The 24,591-nt window shown below is 48.0% G+C and overlaps 1 protein-coding gene across 22 annotated transcripts in view; it reads left to right on the top strand.

Moving 5' to 3' along the window:
- The first annotated feature begins 6,446 nt into the window (after positions 1-6,446).
- Positions 6,447-24,591, top strand: part of FBRSL1 (fibrosin like 1) — a 422,126-nt gene continuing 403,981 nt past the window's right edge. For 16 of the 22 annotated variants that reach the window (XM_085238400.1, XM_085238395.1, XM_085238397.1 and 13 more), the window contains exon 1: positions 6,448-6,845. In XM_085238400.1, the coding sequence (XP_085094526.1) occupies positions 6,552-6,845 (294 nt within the window). In that variant the 5' untranslated portion in view covers positions 6,448-6,551. Of the gene's footprint in view, positions 6,846-24,591 lie in introns of all 22 variants that reach the window. The other 6 variants (XM_085238396.1, XM_085238401.1, XM_085238379.1 and 3 more) reach the window with 2 other exon arrangements.

The raw sequence follows: 24,591 nt of genomic DNA, 5'->3' as shown, positions 1-24,591 counted from the left end.
TCCTGAAATCTGAGCCATGCATATGCAAATCCCTGGGCTGAGAGCAGCAGACTTCACAGGGCTGCAGGCAGGAGTCAAGGCCTGCCCACACGGAACGAGTTCTGCAGCCCCAACTGGGGGAGAGCAGACAGGCAAACATACAGCCAGAAGCCTTGGCAGAAGGGTGGGGAAAGCTTTACTGAGATGAAGTAGGCAGGAAAGAATCTCTGGAAGAGAAAAAAAAAAAAAGTTATAGATTGAAGATAACAGACAGTAGGAGCAGACAGGATGCAAACGCAGAGCTCTTCCAGCAGAGCTTTACCCCGCAGGATCTGAGAGCATCATGGGTAGGTGAGAAGCAGGCTGCCCCTATGGAAGTCACGGGAGGAATGCTGCTTCTCTGTACTTCTACAACCTAAAATAACAATTTAAACAATAAGTTCTTCCTAAAACCATTTCAGGAGCTAAGCAGAGTGTGTATGGTCAGACAAAATTAAGCTGCTGTTATTATTGTCGTCTCTTACCTGTGACAGAACATGAAAAAGGCTTTCTTGGAGAAGAGCATTATACAAGCCACCATTCACCCTACTGCAACCCACAAGCACACAAAATATGAATATCTGATTATAAAAAGGCTTGCACTTTTTCTTTTTTCCCTCTACATTTAAAATGTCCTTCACATCCTTTACCCATCTGGACAGCCAGAGGTAGACTGTTCCTCCCTACTGTGCTGGCTGCTGGGTAACTGAGGCTGGCTAGAGCCCACCTGTACGATGAGAGCACCAGGGCTGCAGCAGCTGGGCTGGGAGGGATTGCACCGCACACTTCCCCCTTTGTGCTTCCAGGCCAGCAAAATCATCCTGGTGTCAGCATATGGAAACGCTTAGCAGACCAGGGGAGGGTCAGACCCAGCCGTGCACACATTGATTGCAAGTGCACGCTTTTTCCCTAAGGCAAAAAAGTGTACTTGAACCTTTAAAGCAGATAGGCTGGAGCTGATTTATTGGGGTGATTTAGATCTGTTAAAACAAATTTAATTTTGAACACAATTTTATATCAATTAACAGAGTCTCACAAGTGTAGCCATTAAGGATTCTCTTTCCAAAACCAAAGCCAAATATTCAAGATTTATGAGACTGACTTGCCATATTGGAAGTAACTAATTATTCGTAATGATTCTTTGTACTCTGACAGTGATTATGTATTTTCATTGCAAATGACCGCGATGAAGCCAGTGATAAAGGCAGCCCATGTTTGCGGAAGGGATAACAAGCAGTGAAGGTCTGATCATTTTGGCAAAGTACTGGGATAGCAGGGGGAGAAACAACATAAAACAGCAAAGCCTGGTGACACAATATCCAGTTTATTTAACATCTTGAAGTATGCTCTGTCTCACATCAGAACTGTAAAGAAATGCCCTGGTCTCCCTTTATTGCCTTAAGCAATTTTGTATTCGGTTTGTTTATTCTGACCTTTTGGTTGTCCTTCCACCTTACAGTCTTTAACAGAGCAAGGCTCCACAGAAGGAACCTGTACTGCTGGCAGCAGGTGATGGGGTATGTTCAGGGTGATGGGGACGATGCAGGTCTGGGGCCTGATTCCCATTTGCATTGAAGTTTCTTCACCTAGCTCTGACAGCACAAGGCACTGACAATAAAGTCGAGGCCCTGCATGAAGGAAAAGGCTCTGACTTGTGCTGCTCTGAGTAAAGTCCCTGGGAACCAGAAAATGATAGCAGGACTGGGATGGGCTAGATTTTCACATAGCCTTGGGCTACAGAGAATACAAAAGCACCGCCTTCTTCCTCTCTTCATAACTCCCAGTCCTGCCCCAGATACAGGAACAGAGTAATTGAGAACAAAGTCCTGTTCCAGTGCGGTGTTTAGTGCCAGCAAGGTTAACGTTCAGGGGCAGCGCATGGCAGAGCACTGTCGCATTTACTGCTGGGGAAGCTGCTCTCTGGGTGCTGTACTCACTCAAGCTACGAACAAGGATCTGATTTCTTATCCTCAGAAAGCAAAGACAAAGCAAGTTGGTCATTGAAATCTGCAGCAGCATGCATGCGATTAAAATGTTAATGTCAATATTGTAATCAAGGTCTGACTCACAGGACAGCTGGTAAGAGACTTGATCTGTATTGCTTAGCCCCAGTCATCTGATGCAGACCAGGGTTACAAAAAGGTTGCGCCCCATCACATGGCAGGGATTGGCATGCATTGGCTTCTGTAGTTATCTGTGGGCTGGTGGCTGAAAGGGAAAAATCAGATCAAGTGCAGGAGCAATATTGATAAGTTTGGCTCTGTCTGTACATCAGCAATGTAGAGCCCTTCTAAAAAGGTCCCTGCTATCATTGAAGCTGCAGCTCTGTTACAACAGTGATGGGATGCCTGCTGTCTTCAGTGGTGCTGCTGAGGGGCTCTCCTTCCTTGTCTCACTGACCCATCTCTCTCCCTGCTTTTGGAATTTTCTGTGCTAGTTTATATTTAGCTGAATTTTATCTCTTTGAGCCTCTGGTAAATTTTGCCTGGTGTTGACTAAGCACCAAAAGAACTATAGTCTGCAGAGCTTCTTTTCAGTAAATTCAGGATTAATGAAGAAGGCCTCTCTATTGTTGGAATGTCTAATACAATTATGAACTGAATGAGAGGACTCGGCAGCAGCGAAGGGCTCCCAGGTTCATGGCAGAGAATTGTCTGTTTTAACATCCATCTGTTTTCATTCCTTCTGATCCATTATCATTCACCTAGAGTTATAACATGATGAATATCATTGTGTGGAAAGCCATTTGATGCTAGGGGGGAAAAATCACTGTAGGTCTGCCTTCTATTGAAAACGTGAAATTGCCTTGGTAGAAGGAAAGGCACGATTGATTCAGAGATGCTGTTTCAAACAGAAGCATCCTTTCACATTTGGACTGTTTCATTTTGTTAATTCCTTTGGGTGACCTTCTGCTGTGTTTTTCAAGGAAAATAAACATATATATAAACTTGGGGTTTCCCACAATAAATATTGATAACCACAGTGCAATAGATGTGTTCATTGTTTTTTACCTCCCACTGCTGAAATTGTGCATTTAATTGATAAAATATATATATATCTCCACCATTTTCCCAGGAAGACACCTTCAGTTTGCATGCAGAGTGACACTAAGCAGTTGTATGTAAGCACACAAGCAGGGTGAGAATCTTGATGACCCTGCTGACAGGAAATACAGGAACTTTACAGGCAATTTCCATTGTCCTTGTTGGTCAGAAAATTTGGAAGTGAATGAAAAAAAAAAGAGAACTAAAAATGCAAATTAATGATGGAGGACCTAAAGCACGATAGGATTGAAGAGAGTGCTACCAAGAGGACCTGTTATAAAGTCCACCTTTTCTTTCTGTTAAGGGGTTACCATTATAATTAACTTGTGAACAGGAATTACCTTGCGAGTTAAGAGATGCTCACAAATATAAAAAAAATCTTATTGAAATCAGTATAAATGCTCTTTTCTAGAAAGTTACTCCTAAAATATTGGTAAAGCAAATACAGTTGTTAAGACCAATCCATTGTGTAACTGGGTGTATCTAAGCTCCAGATCTTTCATTAACAACCATCTTGCAGAACTTGGTTATATCTTTAAAATACTATGTATCTGAAATATTACAGTACTGTCCTTAAAGAGACAGGAGGAGAGAAAATGCTCCACTGGAAACCCACAGCCCAGCCAAACACAAGGCAGGTAACTGTGACCCCACTAGCCTGTAAATACCAAAGCAAGTGGTTAGACTTAGATATCTCCCTTGTTTAACTGGCATGCAAAAGATTATAGGATTTTATTAGGACATAAATGACACCAGTACAAGTGTGATTGAGGCAAACGATGCATGAATGACTATTTGCATTAAGAGGCTCTGTACCACACATGGGATTTCTACCTTTGGTTTTAAATTGCTTAAATTTAAATGACGTTTCTGCGCTACTTTTTAAGAGGGTGATATTTATTTTAGCTCTTGTTTAAGTAAGGTAGGGCAAAGCTGTTGCCAGACACCAGAAATCCTCCAAAAAGGGCCTGTCAGGGCCAGGTGGAACGAGGCTAATTTTCAGCTGCTCCATTACTACAACTGGATGAAGAATGTGACGAAAGCAAGGAAGGCAGGCACTGCCTACACAGAGCCTCTGACAGGCTAGAACCCAGCCACCAGCCTGCCTCTGCTGGGCAGGGCACTGCTTCAAGGAAGCCATCGTCCCTGGCGGTGACTGAACAGGTGGCAAGGGCCTTTTTTGGCTTCTCTCACTTCCACAGCTCCCACTATCCCTGAATCTCCTTCATAGACATTTATCTGCTTATTTATGTAGCTCAGTTTTTATTTTACAATTTACCTCTTGCACACAGAACTTGAGGTTACCCCCCAGGGAAGGGGGAAGCTAGAGCAGGTGAGGAACGGAGCCAAGCCAGCCAAGGCAGTAGAACGGAGCAAAGCCAGCCAAGGAAAGGAGCACCCAGGAGTGATACTAACATGTGGCAATATCTAACTGTATGCAATAAAAAACGATAACGGGAGGATTAGGTCGTGCTGCTGTTGTGACACACAGTGCAGCTGGTGCCCTGCGTCAGGGCCGGTGTCCATGCACACCTCCCAGGCCAGGCCCTCCCCAGGTAGGCACGGGGACCCGGCCCGGGACCAGGCCTAGAGGAGACCCAGGGGAGAAGCTGTAAGAGCAGGGAGCATGGAGCGAAGCACGGCTTCATCCTGTGCGGCAGAGGTCAGATGAGGCCTTGGTGAGATGGATGGGTGCAGAGCAGGGCGTTAAGAAGGGGAAGGATCTCCTCCATGACTCTGGCCTCCATCCTCTGCCCCCTGCGCTGCTCCAGGTGCCACCTGCAGCTTAGTGTCACCAGCCTGTCACACAGCCTGCCCCTCTGCCCTCACTCCGCAGATCTCAGCCTGTCCCTGACCCCCAATCATCCCTCATCCTGCTCCTCACCTCTCTGTTCATCTCATAACCCCTATCTCACCCTCCGCCCAAGTCACCCCTCAGTTCACCCCTCATCACGTAACTCCTAACAGCTCCTCACAGAACCCCCAACTATTCCCTGAGCGTCACTCCCAGCTCGTCCCTCTACCCTCACCCACCGCAGGAACCTGCTGAAGGACAGAGTTGGACTCAGAGGTCCCTTCCGACCCCTACGGCTCTGTGACTGCATAACCCCCAGCTCGTCCCTGTCCCCCGCTCATCCCCGGTCCCTCAGTTCTTCCTTTCACTCCCAACTCCTTCAGCCCTCGGTTCATCACTTCAGCTCCCTTTTCCCAACCCCATCCCTCAGCTCTCCCCCTGATCCAGTCCGCCTCCCCAGCGTCGCCACCCTCCATTTCCCGGGCCAGAGGAAGGAGGGCGGGCGGCGGGCAGCCCCCCCCGCTAAGGGAGGAGCTCGGCCGGGGGGAAACTTTTCCGGGCGGTGGGGGAGAGGGCGGCCGGCGGGTCCCCCCGCTGAGGCGAGCGCGGGGGGGTTGGGGGGAGGCGGCCGCGCGCCGCCGGCTGGGCGGGAAGAAGGAGGAGGAGGAGGAGGAGGAAGAGGGGGGGCCGGGGGCACGGCCGGGCCTGCGCCGGGGAATGACGCGCAGCTGGCAGCCCTGCTCATGCGCGGCCGGCCGGGCGGTGCTAGCGCCGCGTCCCAGCTCGGGGAGAATGGGGCGGCATCCGGGCAGCGCCGACTGAGCGGCTTCTGGGGGCCGGGGCTGCGCCGCGCCGCGGGCGGCCGGGCTGGGGCGGGCGGGCGAGCGGCATCCGGCAGCGGGCGGCGGCGGAGGGGGCGCCGCGCCGCGCCGGAGGGGGCTGCGAGCCGCCGGCGGCGCCCGGCGAGGAGGGGTCGGCGGAGGCGGCGGGCGGCGGCGGCGGCGGCGGCGGCGGCGGGCGGCGGCGGGGGCTGCCCAGGGATTGTCTCGCTCGCTCCGCGGCAAGAAAGTTGGGCGGCGGGCCCCCGGCCGCGGAGCGGGGCCCCGGAGCGGCGCTGCCCCCGGGGAGGGGGCGCCGCGCCTGGATTATCCCGAGCCGGGTCGGAGCCTCCTGGATCTGCCTCTCTCTTCCGCGCCGAGTGAAGCCGAGCTGTCCTCGTCCTGATCCAGATAGATCCCCCCTCCTCTCTGTTCTCCCCTCCTCTTCCCGTCTCTGCTTTTTTTTGGGGGGGTGGGGGGAGGCAGGGGGGTGGAAATTTGTCAAGGTCATTCCGTGGATTTAATATTTTTGGTGTGTGTGTGCCGCTCGCCCCGCCGCCACCCAGCCTTGCTCTGTGGATTACCATCGCCCTGGATCCGAGGCGCTGAACAGCAGGATTTTTGTTGTTGGTGGTGTTGATTTTTTTTTTTGTATTTTTTTTTCTTAAATTATTATTATTATTATTGTTTTTAAAGGGCTGCGGGGTTTGGAGAGGGGAAGCGGAGAGTTGGAGGGGGGCCACTTTTAACCCCCCCCCCCCCGCACCCCCCCGCCCCCACCTCCCCGCGCCCGGCCTTCTCATCTTTTCTTTTTCTTTTTTTTTTTTTAAATATATATTTTTATTATTTTATTTTTGCTTTGCCTCCTCTTCGGAAATGGATGGGAAAATCCGGCAGAGCCGGAGGTCGAGGTCGCAGCGGGACCGCGTGCGGCGGCGGGAGGCGGCGGCCCGCGACCCCCGCAACCAGAGCCCCTCGTCGGGCTCCGAGAAGGAGCCGAGCCCCGGCAAGGAGAACGGCGCTCAGAACTGCACGGCCCCGCGCGGCCCCCCGCCCGCCGCCCGCACCGCGCGGCCCCCGCGCCGCCGCCGCCGCGAGTCCAGCTCCCAGGAAGAGGACCTGATCGATGGCTTTGCCATAGCCAGCTTCAACACGCTGGAAGCGCTGGAGGTAAGAGCCGAAAGGGCGGTGTGGGGGGGGGAGGGGGAGGTGGGAAGGAGTGTTTCTTCCCTGGTGGGTGGGAGGAAAAAAATAATAAAATTTTGGAGGGGGAAAGAAAAAAAAAAAAAAGCACTGTGCTTTCAGAATGCTGAATGTTGTCAGTGCCCGTTTATGTGCGTTAATCCCCGTGTTTGCTGGGGGGGCAGCTTGCTGCAGGCGGTGCTCCCTGCTTGCCCTCGCTCAGGACGGGAGGGCTGCGGCGGTGCTGGGGTGGTCCCGTGGTGCGGGGCCCCCCCGGCTCGCAGAGTTTGTGTTTGCCCCGTGCCAAAATGTGACTTGATCCCGAGATGGTTAGCAAATGTCCAGCGTTTGACATTTTGTGGAAAAGAGATGTTTAAATGGATAATAATCCCTCGACTGTAATTCCCATTTTTGAAGTAATTGAACAAATTCTTCATCTCTTGTTGACTGTACATATTTTTCTGGTGTTAATAGGCTGGCAAAAAATATTGCTTGTCTAACTTATTACAAACAATATTTGCTAAGCAAATACTGACTGCCTTGTCTGGGCTGAGTCGAGCAGAGCAGGAAATCCAATATTTTCAGAGGGGCATTGACAAACTACAGCTTTGGCTTTTGGTTTTTGCTCTGTTTGTGTATCCATTGGGGCGTTTGGGGAGCCCTGGGATGTGGATCCCAAGAGCACTCCATGTCTCTGTCCGCTCCCTCTGACACACGTGAGGGCAGGGCTTGGGGTGCTGCAGGTGCCCTGCTGCTGCGTGTTGATGAAGGGTGTTGCACGGACTGCTGGACGATCCCAATGTTGCAGTGGGAGCTGTGCTGCTCCACTTTGGGATCCCATTCTGTGAGTCACCTCTGTGCTGTCCTGCATGGGAAACCTCAGCCCCAGTGTTGGTGGCAGATCCTGGGGAACCCACACTCCCTTTGCCCCAGTGCTGAGTGGAGCCGAGCGGTCCCTGAGCAGCACCAGGTGTGTGTGCGGTGCTGTGCTGGTGGTTGGCCTTCACGTTGTCACTTGTGGGTTGTTGTCCTGGCAGGAAGGCCAGTATTTTGTCTAACATAGCTGATAACAAGCTGGGGATCTTCCTGTGTGCCTAAAACATGCCACAAAACTGCATTATTATTATTTTTTTTTCATGTGTGTGCTCTTAGCCATATCCCCCTCAGCAGGGAGGTCCAATTAGAGCCCCCAGCCTCCACCGAGCTGTCAGTGCAGAAAGTAACGTTCATCTTCTTGCAGGAATTTTCCCCCACGATGAGCACATTATCAGGAAATAGAATTCAGATGAGAGCAGTGTGGTCCCTGTAGGGCTGGAGGGAAAACTCGGTGCTTTTTCAATGGGATGTGCCCTGTTATCACGTCGACGGGGCTGGAACCTTGATAAGGGGCTGAGAGGTGACCTTAAACTTTGTTCGCCTCTATGGACAGCTGTCTGTGGGAGCACCGTGTTGTTTTGTCCTTTAGTAAAATGATATACAGATTTTTTTGAGTGGTCCCCTTATATGCTAGCAGCTGAAATAAATGGATTCCTATTATTCCCCTGCATGCAGGGGTGCGTGCATGCTCCAGCACCTCAGGGCAGTGGGTTCCTCCGGAGGAGTGTTTCCTGCAGATAGGGGGCCAGGAGATGCTCCCAGGGCTCTGATGTCTGTCTCTGATTCATAAATGGCAGTGACTCAAAAAAAGAGGAAACCGCTCGGTGTGGTGTGGATTTACCTTGTCCATGGGTGCTGCCCAGCAGAGCAGCAGGTGAAGGGGTTGTTGAGGCACAACTGCTGGTTGGCAGTGTGTGCCTGTGGTGGTTGGCTGGTGCTGCGGGGTCACTGTGTGCTGTGGCACTGGGGCTGTGGTGTGCTTGGCTGCAACAGGTGGTTTTCTTCTGGTTTGGAGGAGATCAGCCTTTCAGTCTGTGTTCAAATACAAGTTTTTTGTTGGAGTACATCTGCTCTGATGAGATTTTGAAAATAAGTGAGAATTGAAACCTTCTGTGTTGGTGAAGAGGAAGAGAGGATATAAGTGAGTGCATGGACTGAGGGCCGTACTGGACTACCAAAGTCTGCTTTGTTTGATTTCTAACCTAAATAGAACAAATGGAACCTTTGTTGTGTTTATGATAGTGTCTTGCGGTCCCTCCTTGCTTTCTTCCTCTAGGTGTGTTTGTCACTAGGTGGTAAGGTGACCTGTGCGAGCAGGGCTTTGGGTTTCCCCTTGGAAATTAAATGTGAGTGCTTAGGCAGAACTTTATGACAGAAGTGTTGGGAAGACGTAAGGGTTTTTTTGTTTGTTTTTTTATCTCAAAATGCTGTGAATTCCCCTTGCCCACTTCAGAAAATCCTCAGCAGTGGTGTTCCTGTAAGCACAGGGTGCTCTGTGGCTTCTGCACACTGACCTGGTGATGGGGGCAGTTAGGATGAGTGCTTTATGGAGCTTCTTGTAGCTCTTTGGTGTGAATTCCAGGCATTTGGGGCATCTCATTAAATTGGTATGGCAGTTTTCATCTGAAAATATTGCATCTTGCTTCTGTGAAACCCACCTGTGGTTCAACCTATATCTCCCTGGCTCTAACCCCATCAGGTAAAGACAGATTTGACATTTATTTATTTATTTATTTAAAGGAAAAACAAGCAGATCCCACAGACAGAGCCCAGGAAGAGGAGGCTTCTCTTTTCGCTTCCTTCCCCTGAACCTTCTCAGATAAATGTGACTCCCTTTCAGGCTGTGCCCCACTGGTACATGTGCGAGGTGCTCATCTCCCTTGGGCACGGCGCTGGGGCTAAGAGCCAGGACATTGGGTTTGCCCAGTGCTGGTCATCACAATGTGCTGCAGCCCAGGAGACGGATGGGGGATTTTTTGGGCACCTCCCGAAATGAATGGGACGGAGAGGAGCGAGTGTGCCTTGTTATGTTCAGATGAAGCTGCTCATTATTCGTGGAGGTGATTGGTGAATCAGAGTGAGAGAAGTGAAATGAGTGAGTGGTGGCTGAGGGCTCTCTGATCATCGCTGTTCCTTTCAAGTACAAAAAACAGCCCTAAAAGGGAACTTCATCAGCATGTTAATGAATGCGATCTTGGAGAGCAATTGTTCTCCCAAAGTAGTCATAAAGATGAGGGGTTGTGTTTTCCTTTTGGCTTTTGTTTATCAATTTTACAAATTCCAGCAAAGCTTTGGAACACTGTGTGGAAATTTTAACTTTCTGGGTGGGTGTGTGTGTAAGAGTTGTGTGTATTTCTTTTTTTAAAGGAATGTTTAACCTATTTATAGCATCTCCTGGAGGACCCACGTGCAGGCAGGCGTTGGGCAGCAGCAGGTCCCTGGGTGGAGCGAGCAGACATTGACCTTGTGCCCACCTTGGGGTGCTGGTTCCCTCTGGCCCCCGACCCCAGGGGCTGAGCACGGCGACTCTCCCCCCCAGAGACTGCTCTGCTGTTGGTGTCACAGGGTTCAGGGAACCCACACGGTGCCAGCAGGTTCTAGACAGCGTCCTTGGGTTCTTCAGCTGCTGTCCTGATAAGGCTGCTCTTGTGTGTGCTGGTGCTCTGATCTCCTGCTGATAAGAAAAGCAGTGCATGTAACTGCAACTTCCTGCTCCAGAGGTCTGTGCTGGCTCTGCTGCCCTGGCTGTGCACCTTCTGGTTCATTGGATCTCCTGTATTTCGCAGTGTAGCTTCTCCGTGGCTAACCTGAAGTTTGAAACAGCTCCTAGGCTTAAGCGTTTATTTTCCTTCTACTTAATTGCCATGTGATTTTGGTATGAAGTCAGTGTTTCTGATGGACTGTTGGTCCTGAAAGTAGTTTTTAAACTCAAAGCAAGGTGGTGACTTGGTAGGCAGTGCACTGAATGCCTCCTGGTTTTCCAGCAGGCTTGTTAGTCTGCATCAATTTGCTCTCCTCGCTGTTGGTTTTTAGTCTGAAGCAGGTACCCACGGTGTGTTTTTGTTGCTATCAAGGTGTGAAAGATCTTGAGTACAGAGCTTGGGGGCTGGAATGAGATGATCTTTGAGGTCTCTTCTGACTCAACCCATTCTATGGTTCTAAAACAGGATGGCTCTGGGATGCTTAGCCCTGCGCAGAGATATCTGGGTGCCCGCACCATAATGCGGTGTGATGCAGTGCTGAGTGGGGATCTGGCTCTTGGAGTGCTTTGCCTTACTAGTGAGCCTTGCCGGGTAAGGTAGCGTGCAGGTTGGGTCAGCTGGTAGCATTGTCACCTGGTGAGGGGTCACTTGCACAAGAGCTGTGAGCTCAGCCCTGCCAAGGGCAGTGCCTGCTCGCCCAGCTCTGCGGCGTGCCATTAGCAGCAGCAGTGCCATTGAGCATAGCTGCGGTGTCGTGGGGAGGAAGTGATGTGCTCAGCCCGGGCCGGGCTGTGGGACGCTCAGGCCTTTCAAAGCTCAGCTTTTCTTCAGTGGGCTGAAAGCTGGGGTGAAAGGTGGGATGGAGCTTGCTGCAGTGTCTCATTATCCTTAATAATAGTATGTTAAAAAATAGGGTATTATATATTACACAGGCAGGATTTTTGGATAAAAGGGCCCTAGTGTAGCTGGTCCACTTAATCCAAATAGTAGATGGTACTGGACCCAAGTTAGTGTTTGCTTGTAGCAATGTGCTTGGCTGCTTGTCTAATGGAAAGCGAGAACTTCGTTGTCCTCCCAGTACATCAAGGATGTGCACTTTTTATGTTTTGTCTCAATTATTTCCCAGAATGGGGCTGAGTATTACAATGTTTCTCTCTGGGAAAATAACAGTGCAAGGGAGCTGGGAGGGATGGGGCGGCTGGGCACTGTGCTGTTTCTCTGAGATTGTTTGCTTGGCTGATGGATCACTCTACTGTACCTCTTTGAAAATGCACCGAGCGATGGAGATGCAGTGCCTGGGCTGCAGAGCCACACTCACACAGTGGTACCCACGGTGCTCACACTGCTTCCTGCAACTGTGAGGTTTGGGGGTGGTGTTTTCATTCTGCTATCCTGCTCTCTTGTTTCCTGGTTGTGCAGAGCTGAGCTGTCTGGCACTGCAGGCTGCTTCCCTCCACCTGTACGGATCCTAAATGGGTGGAGAAGGTCTGCAGGTCACTCTGTGCCTGCAGCACTGCAGCAAGCTCTGGGAGCAAACAGCATCTCCAAAGCAGCCTGTCCTGCCCCATGCAGTAATTTTTTTTTTTTCTTTTAAAATAAAGTTTTGAAATACAGTGTAGAGGACTTGCGCCTCAATATCAGTTGTATGTGAACATCCTGCTGTAAGTGAGAACAATTTCCAATTCGCTGCACTTTAATGCCTCCAGTTTATCACCGTAAAGGTATAAAAGAGTTTTATGTAGGTGAAGTGGCTCTTGCCATTTAAATATCTCCTGGCTTTGCTGTGTTCCAGCACCACAGGAGTTTTGCTCCAGTCACGTTCCTTGCAAGCTCTGAATGCAATTTTATGAGCTCTGTTCCCTCTCTTTGAAAACCGGCCTCCTCCAAAGCTAATGAAATTTTAAAAACGCTGTTGAGATGCTGAAAGGAGAGCCAGTCTTTGTGTTATTGACCCCATAGGTGTGAAACAGAGGAGAGGGGTGAGCGCTTTGGAGCCACCAGGGATGGGGAGCGCCCTGCCATGAGGGCAGCCTGCCTCAGTCTGTAACTTTGCTGTTCTGGATCTAAAGTTCAGAAATATCAGGTGAAAGCAGGCATTGAGGTGGCTCTGTGTGTAGCACTTGGTGCTCCAGGATGAACAGAGAGCATTTCCTCTGTAGCACTGTCTTGCTTCGAGCCAAAAAGAGACTAAACTTGAACAAAAGTTGCATCTGCAAGGTCAGTGGTTGGCATGGATAAGGGGATTGAAGGGATCAAAATGATTTCCCTGCGCTGCTGGCTGCAAAACATGGGCTTATGGCACCGTTCCTCTTTCTCCCTTTGTGCTCAGAGCAAAGCTTTTTTAATCTTGTGCTGCCTATGTATAGCTGTGCCACATGGATATGGCAATTGGAAGTGAAATGCTCTATTGCAGGGGCTCTTGGGCTCTGTCAAAGGGCCTGGGGAACTGCTGACGGAGCAGGATGGTGTTGGGGCTCTCTTCTGGGTGTGCTACAAGAAGTGCACGTTTGTGAATGTCTCTGTGCTGCACTTTTGCCTATCATCTAAATGCAGTGCTTGTGGTGTTTGCTGTTGAGTATCATTGCATTACTTTCTCTTACAACAGATGTTCGTTCTAGGTCTGTAACAACACCTGTAGTTGTTCAGTGTTTTCTTTCACATATAAATGTAGACTGATTTGCTCTGCAGCCAGTTTCTTGGTCTGGGTTCTGCTTGGTGAGGATGTGCTTGGGCTGGAGGAAGCATACAGCACAGCTCGGGTTTGAGGCTGCTGGCTGGCATGCTGCTGGACACCCAGGTCACATCCTGACCCCCTCCTGTTGGACAGTGAGACTGTAGTTTGCTCACTGGTGACTCTTCTATCTACTGAAGAGCTTAAAAAAAAAAAAAAATTTAGGGCAAGAAATGTCTTGTTGGACCTTACAGTGGTGCCAAGTGCATCAGCTAATAAATATACTATTGCTGTTGATGTTTTTGGGCTCGTAAATGTCTCTTGTGCTGCTGTCTGAGGACATGCAGCCGCTTTATCCCCTCCAGCTCAGTACATGCTGCACATAGGGGGAGCAGGAATCAGGGTTCTGTGCAGCTAGGAGATGTTTATGGAATCAGCCAAACTTATATAAAATGATTATGGTGTTTTGACAGCTTGTTAATAACTTGCAACCAATGGAAGAAATGGAATTGCAGCATTCTTGGTCTTTGGAACCTTGGCATTTCTTTCAGATTGTAAAATTAAAGCAAAAAATATGAAAGCCATTAAAATAGTTGGATGTAGTGCCTGGGAAAAATGATGGGCCACTTAATTGAAAAAATGCTTCATTCCAGTTGGAGTTCATTGCAGTTTATTTCTATCTGGCTGCCCGGGTCCGTTGTGGAGAGGGAAGAGACCCCAAAACCCATCTGAGACTGGTGGGTGCCGCTCGGTTCTTCGTCTCGTCTGAATGGAGTGGAAGGAAATTCGAGCGAGCATTAGACACTGGAGAAGTCTTGTCACCTGTAATGACTAAAATCCCCTGAAGTGTTGCCAGCATGTACTTTAGGAATCATATAATTATATGATTATTGAAAGAGACATAAAAGACCTCATGGCAAAAACCTTAGACAGGGGGAGGGAGGGAATCCATATGCAAATGAAGATGCACAGAATTTGCTGTCGTTTTTTTTTTTTTTCCTGGTTATTTTTCAGTGCAAAGCTCGGTAATTGCTTTTATGGGGATTACTTAATAAAACTGGGGCATGGAAAGGAGGGAGACATTGTTTATGCTGTGTCACAGGACTGGCTTGCATTCCTATGGAGTCAGAGTATAAATGAATGTTAAAAGTAAAACTACAGAGTGGGTTTTCTGCTAACAGAAAATAGCTATTTGTTGTAACGTTATCCTACAATAAAAGTGTTCTGTGGTCTGGCGGTTAGCAGAGGGGACCGGAAGGCGAGATAATGGGGTTTTCTTTCTGACTCGACCACGGGCTTCCTGTTGGAGTTTGGGCAGGTCCTGCCCCTGAGGTGCTCAGAGCCACGGCCATGCTGTCCCCTTGGCTCACTTTTAGCCCCTGGCGTGTGGAAACTCAGCGTTAGATTTTCCCGAGCTTCGGTTACCCCTGAAGCACAGGTCTGGAGTTGAAGAGCCGAAGCTCTCCCAGCCTTCAGCTTTTCCTTACCGGTGCCCTGGATTTATAGACTTGCTTCTCACAGAAGCACTCATTCATGTGGTTACGAGGGAACTCTCCTGATGCAGAACAGACCCATATCTCAAGAGAGGTTTTCTTGCAAGATAGGCAAAAATCTCCTTCCTTTTTCTTCTCAGAAGTACTAAAGCATTTGGTGTATTAAAAAGGGGAAAAAAATCATGCTGCTATTAATGTTGCATTATTGAATATTTTGCAAGATTCTCTACAGGAAAAAGATTAGCATTTGCTCTGGGAATCTAGTCTGAAGCTAAATAGCACCAAGTTGTGATGTAAGTTTGCTAATGTGATCTTTAGCTGAAAATGACAATGGTTTTCCAACCAGATGGATTCTATAACGTGCCTGCTATCAGCTCGTCCATCACACTGCACAGATGTCTGTACATTCATTATAATGGGTGTGTGGTAATGCTGCTGATTACATCGAACGTGCTGATAAACCCGCTCCAGCCTGATTACCATTGCCCTGGTGGGTGCTGGCCCTGAGGGCACAGAGCAGGGCCCTGAGGTCTGTTTGTGGGGAAGGTGATCTTTTCAGCAGCTGCTGGAGATGAGGTTTTCTAAAGCCTTGTGTTAGCACCAGACCTTCAGTTCTAAGAAACGAGCTTGTGTTCTGGCAGATACAGAATGTGCCATTTCCAAAGGAGAGGTTGTGATCTGGTGCAACAAGGGCCTATGTGTAAAGTACGTTCCCAGATCATGAGCTCAGATTAAACAACTATGGGTAGTTTGTTTTCATAAATGCTTCCCAGGAATTATTTCTGAAGTTGCAGGGGGAGGGAAAGCAGCTGTTTCCAGAGTATACGTCTTTGGGTTCTTAGCCTTACCCACACAGTGCCCTGAGGAGCACAGTGATGGTGCTGGGGTGGCTGAGCATGAATTCCCACCTGGGAGGGGAGGCTGAGGGCTGGCACCTCTGTGTGCAGGGCTGCAGGTGCTGGGCTCCATGCTGCAGCCCTCCGGCTGCCTCCCCTGTGCTGTGGGCTCTAAGGGCTTCCTTGGAGTTGTTTGTTTTGAGCACTGGAACGCGCTGTGTTGCTCCGGTGTCAGGGCTGGTGAGTGAGCAGCCTCTCCTGGAACGCATCTTGCAAGCAAATGCACCTCTCCAGCATTGTCTTTTTTTTTTTATTTGCACTTTGATTTTTATGTAATTCTGATTTTCTGCTCGTTACACCAAGTGAATTTTCACTGTTTCAGTGCACTTGCCTGAGAGAAAAGGAACAAGTGCTGAGATGGAGGAATAGATTTTTGTCTCAAGCGATACATGAATTCTTTTTGTTCTTTTACATCTCCCTCCCTCTGTGCATGTGTATGTTAAAATTCCCGTTCCCTGTTTATAAATGTTTAGCAGCTGAAGTCACTGGTGTTTTTCAAAGTAGTACCTTTGCGAGGTTGAGAACATAAGCAAAATGTGATTCTTCACTCGGTCTCAGCTGAATACTGTAGGAATAATGAGTCTGTGCCTACAGCACAAACCGAGACACAAAAAGCATGCCAATAAGAATACAAGCCTGGGGGAAGAGATAGCGTGGTGTGTTTTAGCAGCTGTACTGGAGCATCTCTGCCTGTATTTTGGGGCTGGGAAGGGTCAGCTATGGCATGAGGCTGCTCTACTGATGGCAGCCTGGCAAGCACTGCCCCTGGGCTGGGCATGCAGCTGGCTATGTCTGCCTGGTGATGGAGGCATGTCGAAAAGAGCCTGTGCAGCTGTCTTGCAACGTGTTCCTGAGCTGGTGAAGGAAAGAGAAATGGCTCGGACATCTTCCTGGTCAGTGAATTGACATCTTATGGTTCATGCTTCCCAGGTGGCTGCCAGCTGGCAACAACCACATATTCTGGGGAATGCAGGTACCTTCCAGGCAGGTTTGGGTTACAGCTGAATTTTAAGGTAAAGTCTTTGCAGTGATGTACAGATTTTTTTTTTTTTTTTTAAGACTATCTAGTTCCTCTGATAGTGGGTTGTCAAGTTTTAAAGCTGAATGAACTTCAAATATCATCTGTGTTTAACAGAGTTTAATCTTTGTTTTCTGTTTTATTTAGCCTGAATAAAGACAGTGTTGTATTCCCTTTAGATCGTGGCCACGGAAATGGTTTGTCTCTCATTAATTAAAGAATGAGATGGAGTGCCCGGTTACTTAGCGTTGCTCCTCTTAACGTTGAACGTTCGTCCTTTGCCCCCACTTTTTGATGTAGATTTTTCTCTAAAGTGTTCGAAAATGTGTTTCTAAAAGACCTAATTAGGGTTGATATTTCTGTATCTGGGTTTGTAATGCAGCTTTTATAACAGGACACCAGGGCATCAGCACTAAATACAAAGAAAATTGAGTCTAAACCCAAAGCGATGTGTGTGATTTTGAATAAAATCAAACGCCCTACAACTTCAGGCTGAGTTACCTGTTGGGGCAGAGCTTATCCCGGGTTCAGTGTGCCCTTTGGAGTGAAGGGGAAAATGGCATCTGACTAATGCTGAAGTAATTAGTCACTTTGCTTTATGGTTTGAGAAAAATCTGCCTAGGCAAACATGTCCCAGCTGGGCAGATAGCTGTGTGGCTGATTCTGTTTTAGGGCCGATAAAGCATTGTTCACACCTGCTTGGAACGTAATAGGGGAATAAATGGGAAACCAGAGCTCCTCGGTGCTGTGCGTTGTGCAGACAGGCCGTGCTCCAATACAGGGATTTATTTCATGCATGATGGCCTAGACATGAAACAAACGTGTAGAAAAAGGAATTATGTAAAATTGAAAGTGACAATTATGCAAACATTCCGGCTGAGGAAGAAGTAAATTCTTCTCATTTTCCATGTGCTCGACTTCAGCGCTAACGAGCAGCCTGTTGGGGTTTTCACGTCTGTATCTGTCATCTCTCTCATCTCGGCTGCTTCTCATTTCGCGTTTTCTTTTTTGTTGTTGCTTTGACCTTATTTTCCCTTTTGTTCCATGGCTCCGTCCCCGTGCTGTTGGCAGGTAGCCTTGTGCAGAGCTGCCCTGTTGGGTGTCCGTGCTGCCTGGGAATTCCCACCGCACAGTGGCAGGGAGGCCCAGCAGTGGCTGTGATCTGACATTGCTGTCTGCCTTTGCTGCAGGGGACGGTCCTTTCCTGCCTGGTCCTGTTGCCTCCTGTGTGCCAGCACCAGTATTTAGGCTGGCACAGGGGGAGAGGATGAAAGAAACCACTCTGCTGTTCTGGCTTGAGCCTCTACAGTGGGGCTGTGGCCAGATTCACCCCACGGTTTGGGTCACCACCACCTGGGTGGTGACAGACAGGGTCGGGCAGTGTAGAATGGTGATGATGCTGCGCCGGTGCTTTCTGTACTGCTTTCAGTTCAGCCTGTGGAGTTGGCCTGAGGTGGCCAAATGTGGGGATCGATGGGAATGGGTTACTAGGAAGAAACAAAGCTCAAAGCAATTCAATTGCTCTGAAAACCTGGTTTCCACCTTGCTTTTAGTGATTAATTTCAATATGGTGGGCAGAAAGAGTCTCTTTGTGCTTGGCCAGGTGCTTCAAGTGAAAGAGCTATCTCACCCTGTTGATGGCAGAAGGTTAAAACTAGTTTAGTCTGTACATGGCTTTTACAGCTCAATTTACACAGGAATTCTTTCTCTTTAGCCTTCTTTTCTTCTCCTTTCTTTCCTCCTCAACTTGTTTCTGGTGCTTGTGCTGTATGAAGGAGAAGTGAATTCTGAATATTAAATCCAGAGAGTGGGGGAAGAAGCAGCTCTCCTCATCAGAGTCACTTTTCCTTGCTGTAATCCCACAGAGGGATTGAAGAAAGCGTTGGGAGGATAAGATCAGTGTTTGAGCCCAGCCAAAAGATGACTCCGCTGCAGAAAATGGTTTTAATGGAGGCTGGTTGTGTGGGGAGAGTGAGAAAATTGCACAGGAATTGTGCAAATTTCTAAATAAAAAGCATTTAATTGCATTAACAGAGAGGGAGGAACCCTCTTGTGTGCACACTGGAAACTTCAGTGAGCCCACGTAACCTCTGTAACACAGTAGTCATTGACCTTGTCAAATCATGGCACTGGAGGTCACGTGTGGCATAGTGAGTTGCCACAGGGGATTAGCACATGTGGGCAGAGGGGTTTTAAATCAGAGCACACATGCCAAATCTCATCTTCGGCAGCGCATACAGATTCATCAGAAAGCCCAAGGAGAGGAGATCAGAAGGCACCTGGTGTGGGAGGGAGCGCTGGGCCGGGCTGCAGCCCCACATGCAGGGGATGGCTGGCCTGGGCCCCAGCTCACTGGTGGGACGTGCTTGGAGCTTGGCTGTAGGGCGCTGTGAGCTGTCCTTGGCAGTCTCAGGTTTTGGTGGTGTGGGCTCACCGCTGCCTTTTTGCTTCAGTTGAGGAGAGCAGTAAGAATGTGAAACTAGCAGGTTGAATACAAATGGTCTAGATATAAATGAAGATACAGATGGGAATGCCTGAAGCATAGGGAAGCAATTCACTGCTAGCAACTGATCCGTTTTCTCTGTGCCTAGAAAGGAAAACATTGAAGGCTTGAACTTTCCTGCGTTGTTGAAGTGTTTAATAGAAAGCTTGTTGGCATGGCATCCTTGAAGCCTAAGCAGCCGAGTGTGAGGCTTTGTACAGCCCTGCTCTGCGCTGCCCTGGGCTGGTAGGCAGGCCCACAGCACGGCTTTCTGTTGATTAGCTGACAGGCAATAGCTTATGGCTCAATCAGGAATGCAAGTGCTGCCTGTGTGCTTAAAGCAGATTCTGTGCAGGGTGGAAATTCACGTTCTCTGTTATAGCTGCACGTGTAATGTGTAATCAGAGCTGCCAGGACCGTGCTTTGGTGTTAGACCTGTGACCCCCTGCCCAAGCAGAGTTACCCTGACAGCAGAGCGTGGCTGTGTGATGGCTGGTTGCTATCCATACAGGTAAGCCTGATGCCGTAAGGGAACTGAGTTAGATTTCTTTCTGTTCTACAGAACCAATGAATAGAGTCGTCTGTTTCTATTAAAGACTCAGATTATGTTGTGTGAATTGTTTCTCTTCATATTACTCTTATATTCTTCTAAAAGTCTGCCTCAGTTGATTTAATTTCACATCTCACAAAGAAAGTATTAAAAATTGAGTCCTTCTAGCAGGGAAATGCCTGGAGCTGAGTTAAAGTGGCCTTAAAACTGAAGCTGGCTAGTCTTTGTGCTTGCTAGTAAGGGAATCATTTGTCCTCAGTCTATTGTCTCTCAGTGAGGGAAGATAACTAATGCTTTGCTCCCATCTCAGTCATAAGGACCTGGAATGAAACTGGTTGAAGCAATGAGAATATTGAATCAGAGTTCCTAGAGAGCTGTGGTTCTTCAGAATGTTTGTGCCAAGCTTCTGGTAGACAAGAAAATGTTAAAGTTCTGCAAAGTTATGATTTTTAGAAGTCAGAGTTTGTAAGAAAATCATTAGCAATGTGATGCTGAGAGTCGGGTGAGAAAGATGCTCTGTTTGGAGGGGTAGCTGTGTTTCCAAGGGGAGGTGGCGGCACAGACAGCAGTAGGAAGACCCAAGCTGGGCTTCTCAGTACTTGATGGCTTTCTGCGTTTTTCTGAGGATCTGACATTTTGGACCAAGATGTGTTTGAAACCACTGGGGAAAAATGGGCTGGTGTTCTGTTGCATCCTAACAGTGCTGGCGAAGTGGCTGTGCTCGTGCTGCCGTGGCCGTGGGGCTCTGAGCAGAGCCTGGCTGCTTCTGCTTTGTTAGGGCATTTGCTGCTCCAGATCGCATCCCAAATATTAGGCTGGACTTGGGGAATTAAGAGGCGCAATTATGAAGCGGAGGGAAAAACACTTATGTGGTGGCTGTGATAGATTAGTCATTTTGTACCTCCAAATAGCCAATTATTCCTCTGACTGGCTTTTATCTGACCAATTTGCATGTGCAGTCATGGTAACTGGTTTGCAGATTAGGCACAGCGTTTCGTGTAGATCTGATGTCAAGTTTCAGTCTGGTCTGCTTGGGAGCAGGAAGCGAAATAAATGGATGAGAGATTCATCATTAAAGATTATGATGAGCTGCTTGGTATTTTTCACTCTCAAAGGCTTTTCACTCTTGCAGGGGACAAGATGGCTCACTTTATTGTAGCCTTTTCTCCTTCTCTTTGTAAATGTGTGACAGAGCCGTGTAAAGTGGTCCCAGCTCTGTGGAACCCGCAACACAGATTTCATTTGTATTGGAGGTCTCTGCTGCATAGCTGGAGAACGTGCTGTTCGAGGGCTGGGAGCTCACTGGAGCGTCAGTGCATTTCATAAAGGATAGGAAGGGAAAAAGAGCTGGAGGAAAGAAGGAAAAATAAACCAAAGCAGCATGGAGTGACCGAGGGTGAAGCCCTGCCTCCTTGAAGTCGTGGCATAACTCTGCCTTTGCTGGCGCCGAGTTTCCCTGTCCTGCCTGATTTTGATCTTGGCTACATGGGTGTGCTGCAAATTAACAAGATGGTTATTTGATTTAATACCGTACACCTAGAGAGCTAAGTGAAATCTTAATTTGAACAATATTAATAATTCAGATAGCTGTATTTTGCTATTAGGTTAAATATAAGCTCTGTTTCTGTCTGGGATTTATGTCAATTTAGCATGCTGTGGACTTTGCAGAATCTCTGATGTGAACACTCTTTGAAGTGGAGAAATGGTCTAAAATATTTTCCAACAGTCAGCTAGCTTTTTAAAGCTCCATTTGCTTCAAATCAGCAAGGCTCTTTAAAAACAAACAAATAAAAAGCAGTTTGCAAGTGCAAGAATAACAAGATACTCTTTAAAAAAGCCATTTTTTTCATATGGGCTCCAGCTACTCAGCTGTAGTTACCTCGGTCTCCAGTGCTGCTAAAGACAAATTAAGCTAATAAAACAGTATCTTGCAACACTGTAGCAAATAAATTATTTAATATGTATGCAAGTAGTTTGCTATGCCAAATTTAAACTCTTCAAGCCTTTGCTCTTTGGATGAGAAGAAGAGGCTATTAGAAAGTAACCCCATTAAGGATCTGTGAAACAATGCCTCATCCAGCCTGTGGCAGCCTTCTGGTGTGTTCAGGGAATACAGATGATAAGTTGAGATGTACTTTTAAGGAAATCATATCTTTATTTTCTTGTAAGTGGCAACATGATCGTAGACTGATAATAAACTCGTGCATTAGAAGGCAGGTTCTGGGGAGGCTGCTGTATCCACCTGTCTGCATGGCGTGACCAGCCTTGGCAGGGAGCTGAAGGCGTTCCTTGGTTTGCATCATTCTGGCTGTAACAGTGTATGTGCGTGCACGTACCTGCCTGAGCACTTGTATTTCCTCTCTGCCATGACAGAAAACAACTGGACCTGTCTTCGATTTTTTTATTTTTTTATTTTTATTTTTTTGCAAACTCCTGTTTGTTCCTTCGCCTGTTCTTTTGGGACTGACCCCTGATCACACCATATGGTTTTCAAACAGAGCACCTGTGCAGGCTCCCAGTTTTGTGTAAAACATACTGTAAGAACCATTACAGGTGCACGAGCGCCTCATTTTAAGCTATCTGAGCTGTTTTAACTTGTGAGGCTTTTTACATTTCGAATGTTGGAATCGGCATGTGAGGAGTTTTATTAAAACTGGCTGTCAAGCTTCATTTCAGCAGATTTTTCTTCCATTAGCTGCCGAGGAGCCCCTCCAAAGCATTTCAGCACAGCTTGGGGTACTGGAAAAATCAGAGTTGAAAATGGGGCAGGTCACGCTTTTTCCACCCCCCCCCCCCTTCTCTAGATAAGTTACATAATCTCTGTTCCTCTGTTTCTTCTGTAAAACAAGGATAACTTTATCTCACGGCACTTCTACTGCTGAGTAGTTGTAAGCCCTGCATGCAGGATCTTTTTTGATAGGAAGTACATTAAGATTAAAGTACATGGTGTTTTGTTCTGAAGAGTTTGAGGATGAAATTTATAGGCAACCGTAAGCTGTGTGTTTGTTTATGATAAAATTGGGAGATGAAGTATAAAGGAACAGACACTGGTACTGGCCGTGTAACTTGCAGCTTTACATTACAAACAGGCTCTTGTTTGTGGCGATAAAGGCAAGAAATCCAGTGTATTCTGCTAGCTGCAAATAGCTACAAGGGGTAGAGCTTTTCACTCCTTCAGAATGAGCTTTTTCTTATTCTCAAATCAGTCTCTCAGCTGTTCCTTTTAAGAGGGTCTTCTCTCCACCTGTTTAGTAACTGTGAATTTTTGTTGCTGTAAGAGTAAACAAGCGTCTTTTGCTGCTAAATGTCAATGCTGTCATCGTTCTCTCCTCCCCCACTTTCTTTTATATTCTTAGAATTTAGTTAGCAAAATTCCTTCCTCCTTGCCCTCCCCAATCCTTGAGCTGAATCAGTATGACAGCTCAGACAGCAGGCAATAGGTTGCTCATGATTAGTGCTTTCCCTGCTAACCCTTTCTTCTGCTTGGTTCTGTAAAATCCTGTGAATTCCTCCAGCCTACCTGGCTCAGGCACTGCTGCAGCATCGGGAATCCCCGCAGTGTGAGAGCTCTGCCCAGAGCAGATTCCTATCAGTGTGTGCTGCCCTTGGGATTTCTGCATCTCGTGTGCCGGAGGGCTGCCAAGTAACACTGCTCTGCAGGCACAGGAGTTCTCTTCTCTGCCCCGCAGCTCTTCTGGTTATTGTGTAAATACTGGAGAGTTTTGGGGGATGAGTTTTGTGTGGATGCTGAAGAATTTTGGAGGCGAAAGGTGGCTTGGTGGCCTTGGAGTGTGGTTTTGTAACTGTTAGAGGTGTTTCCTCTCTAATGGGTCTGCTGCCTTAAAGCTTCTGGTGACAAGACTCAGAATTTATTTTTAATCTTGAGAAGAAAAATGGAATACTGAAGGCAGCTTCTCTTCCAGGCTGTGTTCTTGAGTATTTCTGGAGATGTGTTTATGGGCTGCATGTCTCTGCAGCCCCTGCCACAGAAGCAGCTCATCAGCTTTGTTCTATGAGTCGTTCCCTCCTGGTTTTGAGTCAGTACCTCTCCGAGGCTTTGGGAAAGCAATATGAATGCTGGGCTGCTGGGAATCTGCAGGCCTCTTGGGTCCCAAATGAGTGGGAAAAGTGCAGGTGTACTGCAGTGCTGTTCTCTTTCTCATGGGCTGCAGAGCCTCCGGTACCTGCTGACCGCTTGGTCACTGCTGAAAGAGAATCGTGCCATGGGAAAAATGTTCTGTTGGGACTTTATTCCTGCTGTTTAGCCTTTTCAATAAGCATCCATGCCAAGCAGGTGGGTGCACAGCGTGGGGGTGGGCAGCGGGGGTGGGTGACATGATCAGTGCATGCAGGTTTGTTGTGCTACTGGTTTGCTTCGTCTGCCTCGTCACGTTCTGTCTGCGTTCCCCGTGCATCCTAGCTGGGGGAATGGCAGGGAGCTGCACAAAGCCGCCTTTCTTGTCATATCTGCTCAAATCTCACGTGACAGCTGGACAGAAGCTGTTTTCACTGCTTACAGTGAGGGGGAGGTGGAATGGGTGGTGGATTTAAAGAAAACTATATATACTTTTTTTTTCCGAAACGCAGGCGGCTTGTGTTTGTGGTGGTGGTGTGGGCAAGGAAGCACCTTGTTATGCAGTCTGTGTCAGCTCTGTAGTGGAGAGAGTACAGGTTTATGCCCTGGTTCTGCAAGCTGGGGTGCCTGGCAACTCTTGCATGCACACACCTAAATGTCTGATAAAAATGCAGTGAAGTTACACTGATATTCTTCATTGCCGTGGCTTCATTGGGCTAGGGAGGAAGCAAGAGCCTGACAGAGGTATATCAGAGCAATGACCTTGTGAAGCCTTGGGGAAAAAATAATTTGTCAAAGAGTGTGCAGTTACTTATTAGATTAATGTCACCCTCCAGTCTTTCTCTTCATATCTTTTTCCTGTTGCCTTTGCATCCATCAGTGAATATTTCTTTTTTTGCTGGCTGTAGGCACGTGATGCTTTCTCATCTATTCTATCTCAATCTAGTTCTCCCTGCTGGTCATTCAAAACC

Source organism: Meleagris gallopavo, chromosome 17, assembly GCF_905368555.1.
Source record: "Meleagris gallopavo chromosome 17, MGAL_WU_HG_1.1, whole genome shotgun sequence".
Lineage (NCBI taxonomy): Eukaryota > Metazoa > Chordata > Aves > Galliformes > Phasianidae > Meleagris > Meleagris gallopavo.
This window is presented reverse-complemented; position numbering and strand designations above follow the sequence as displayed.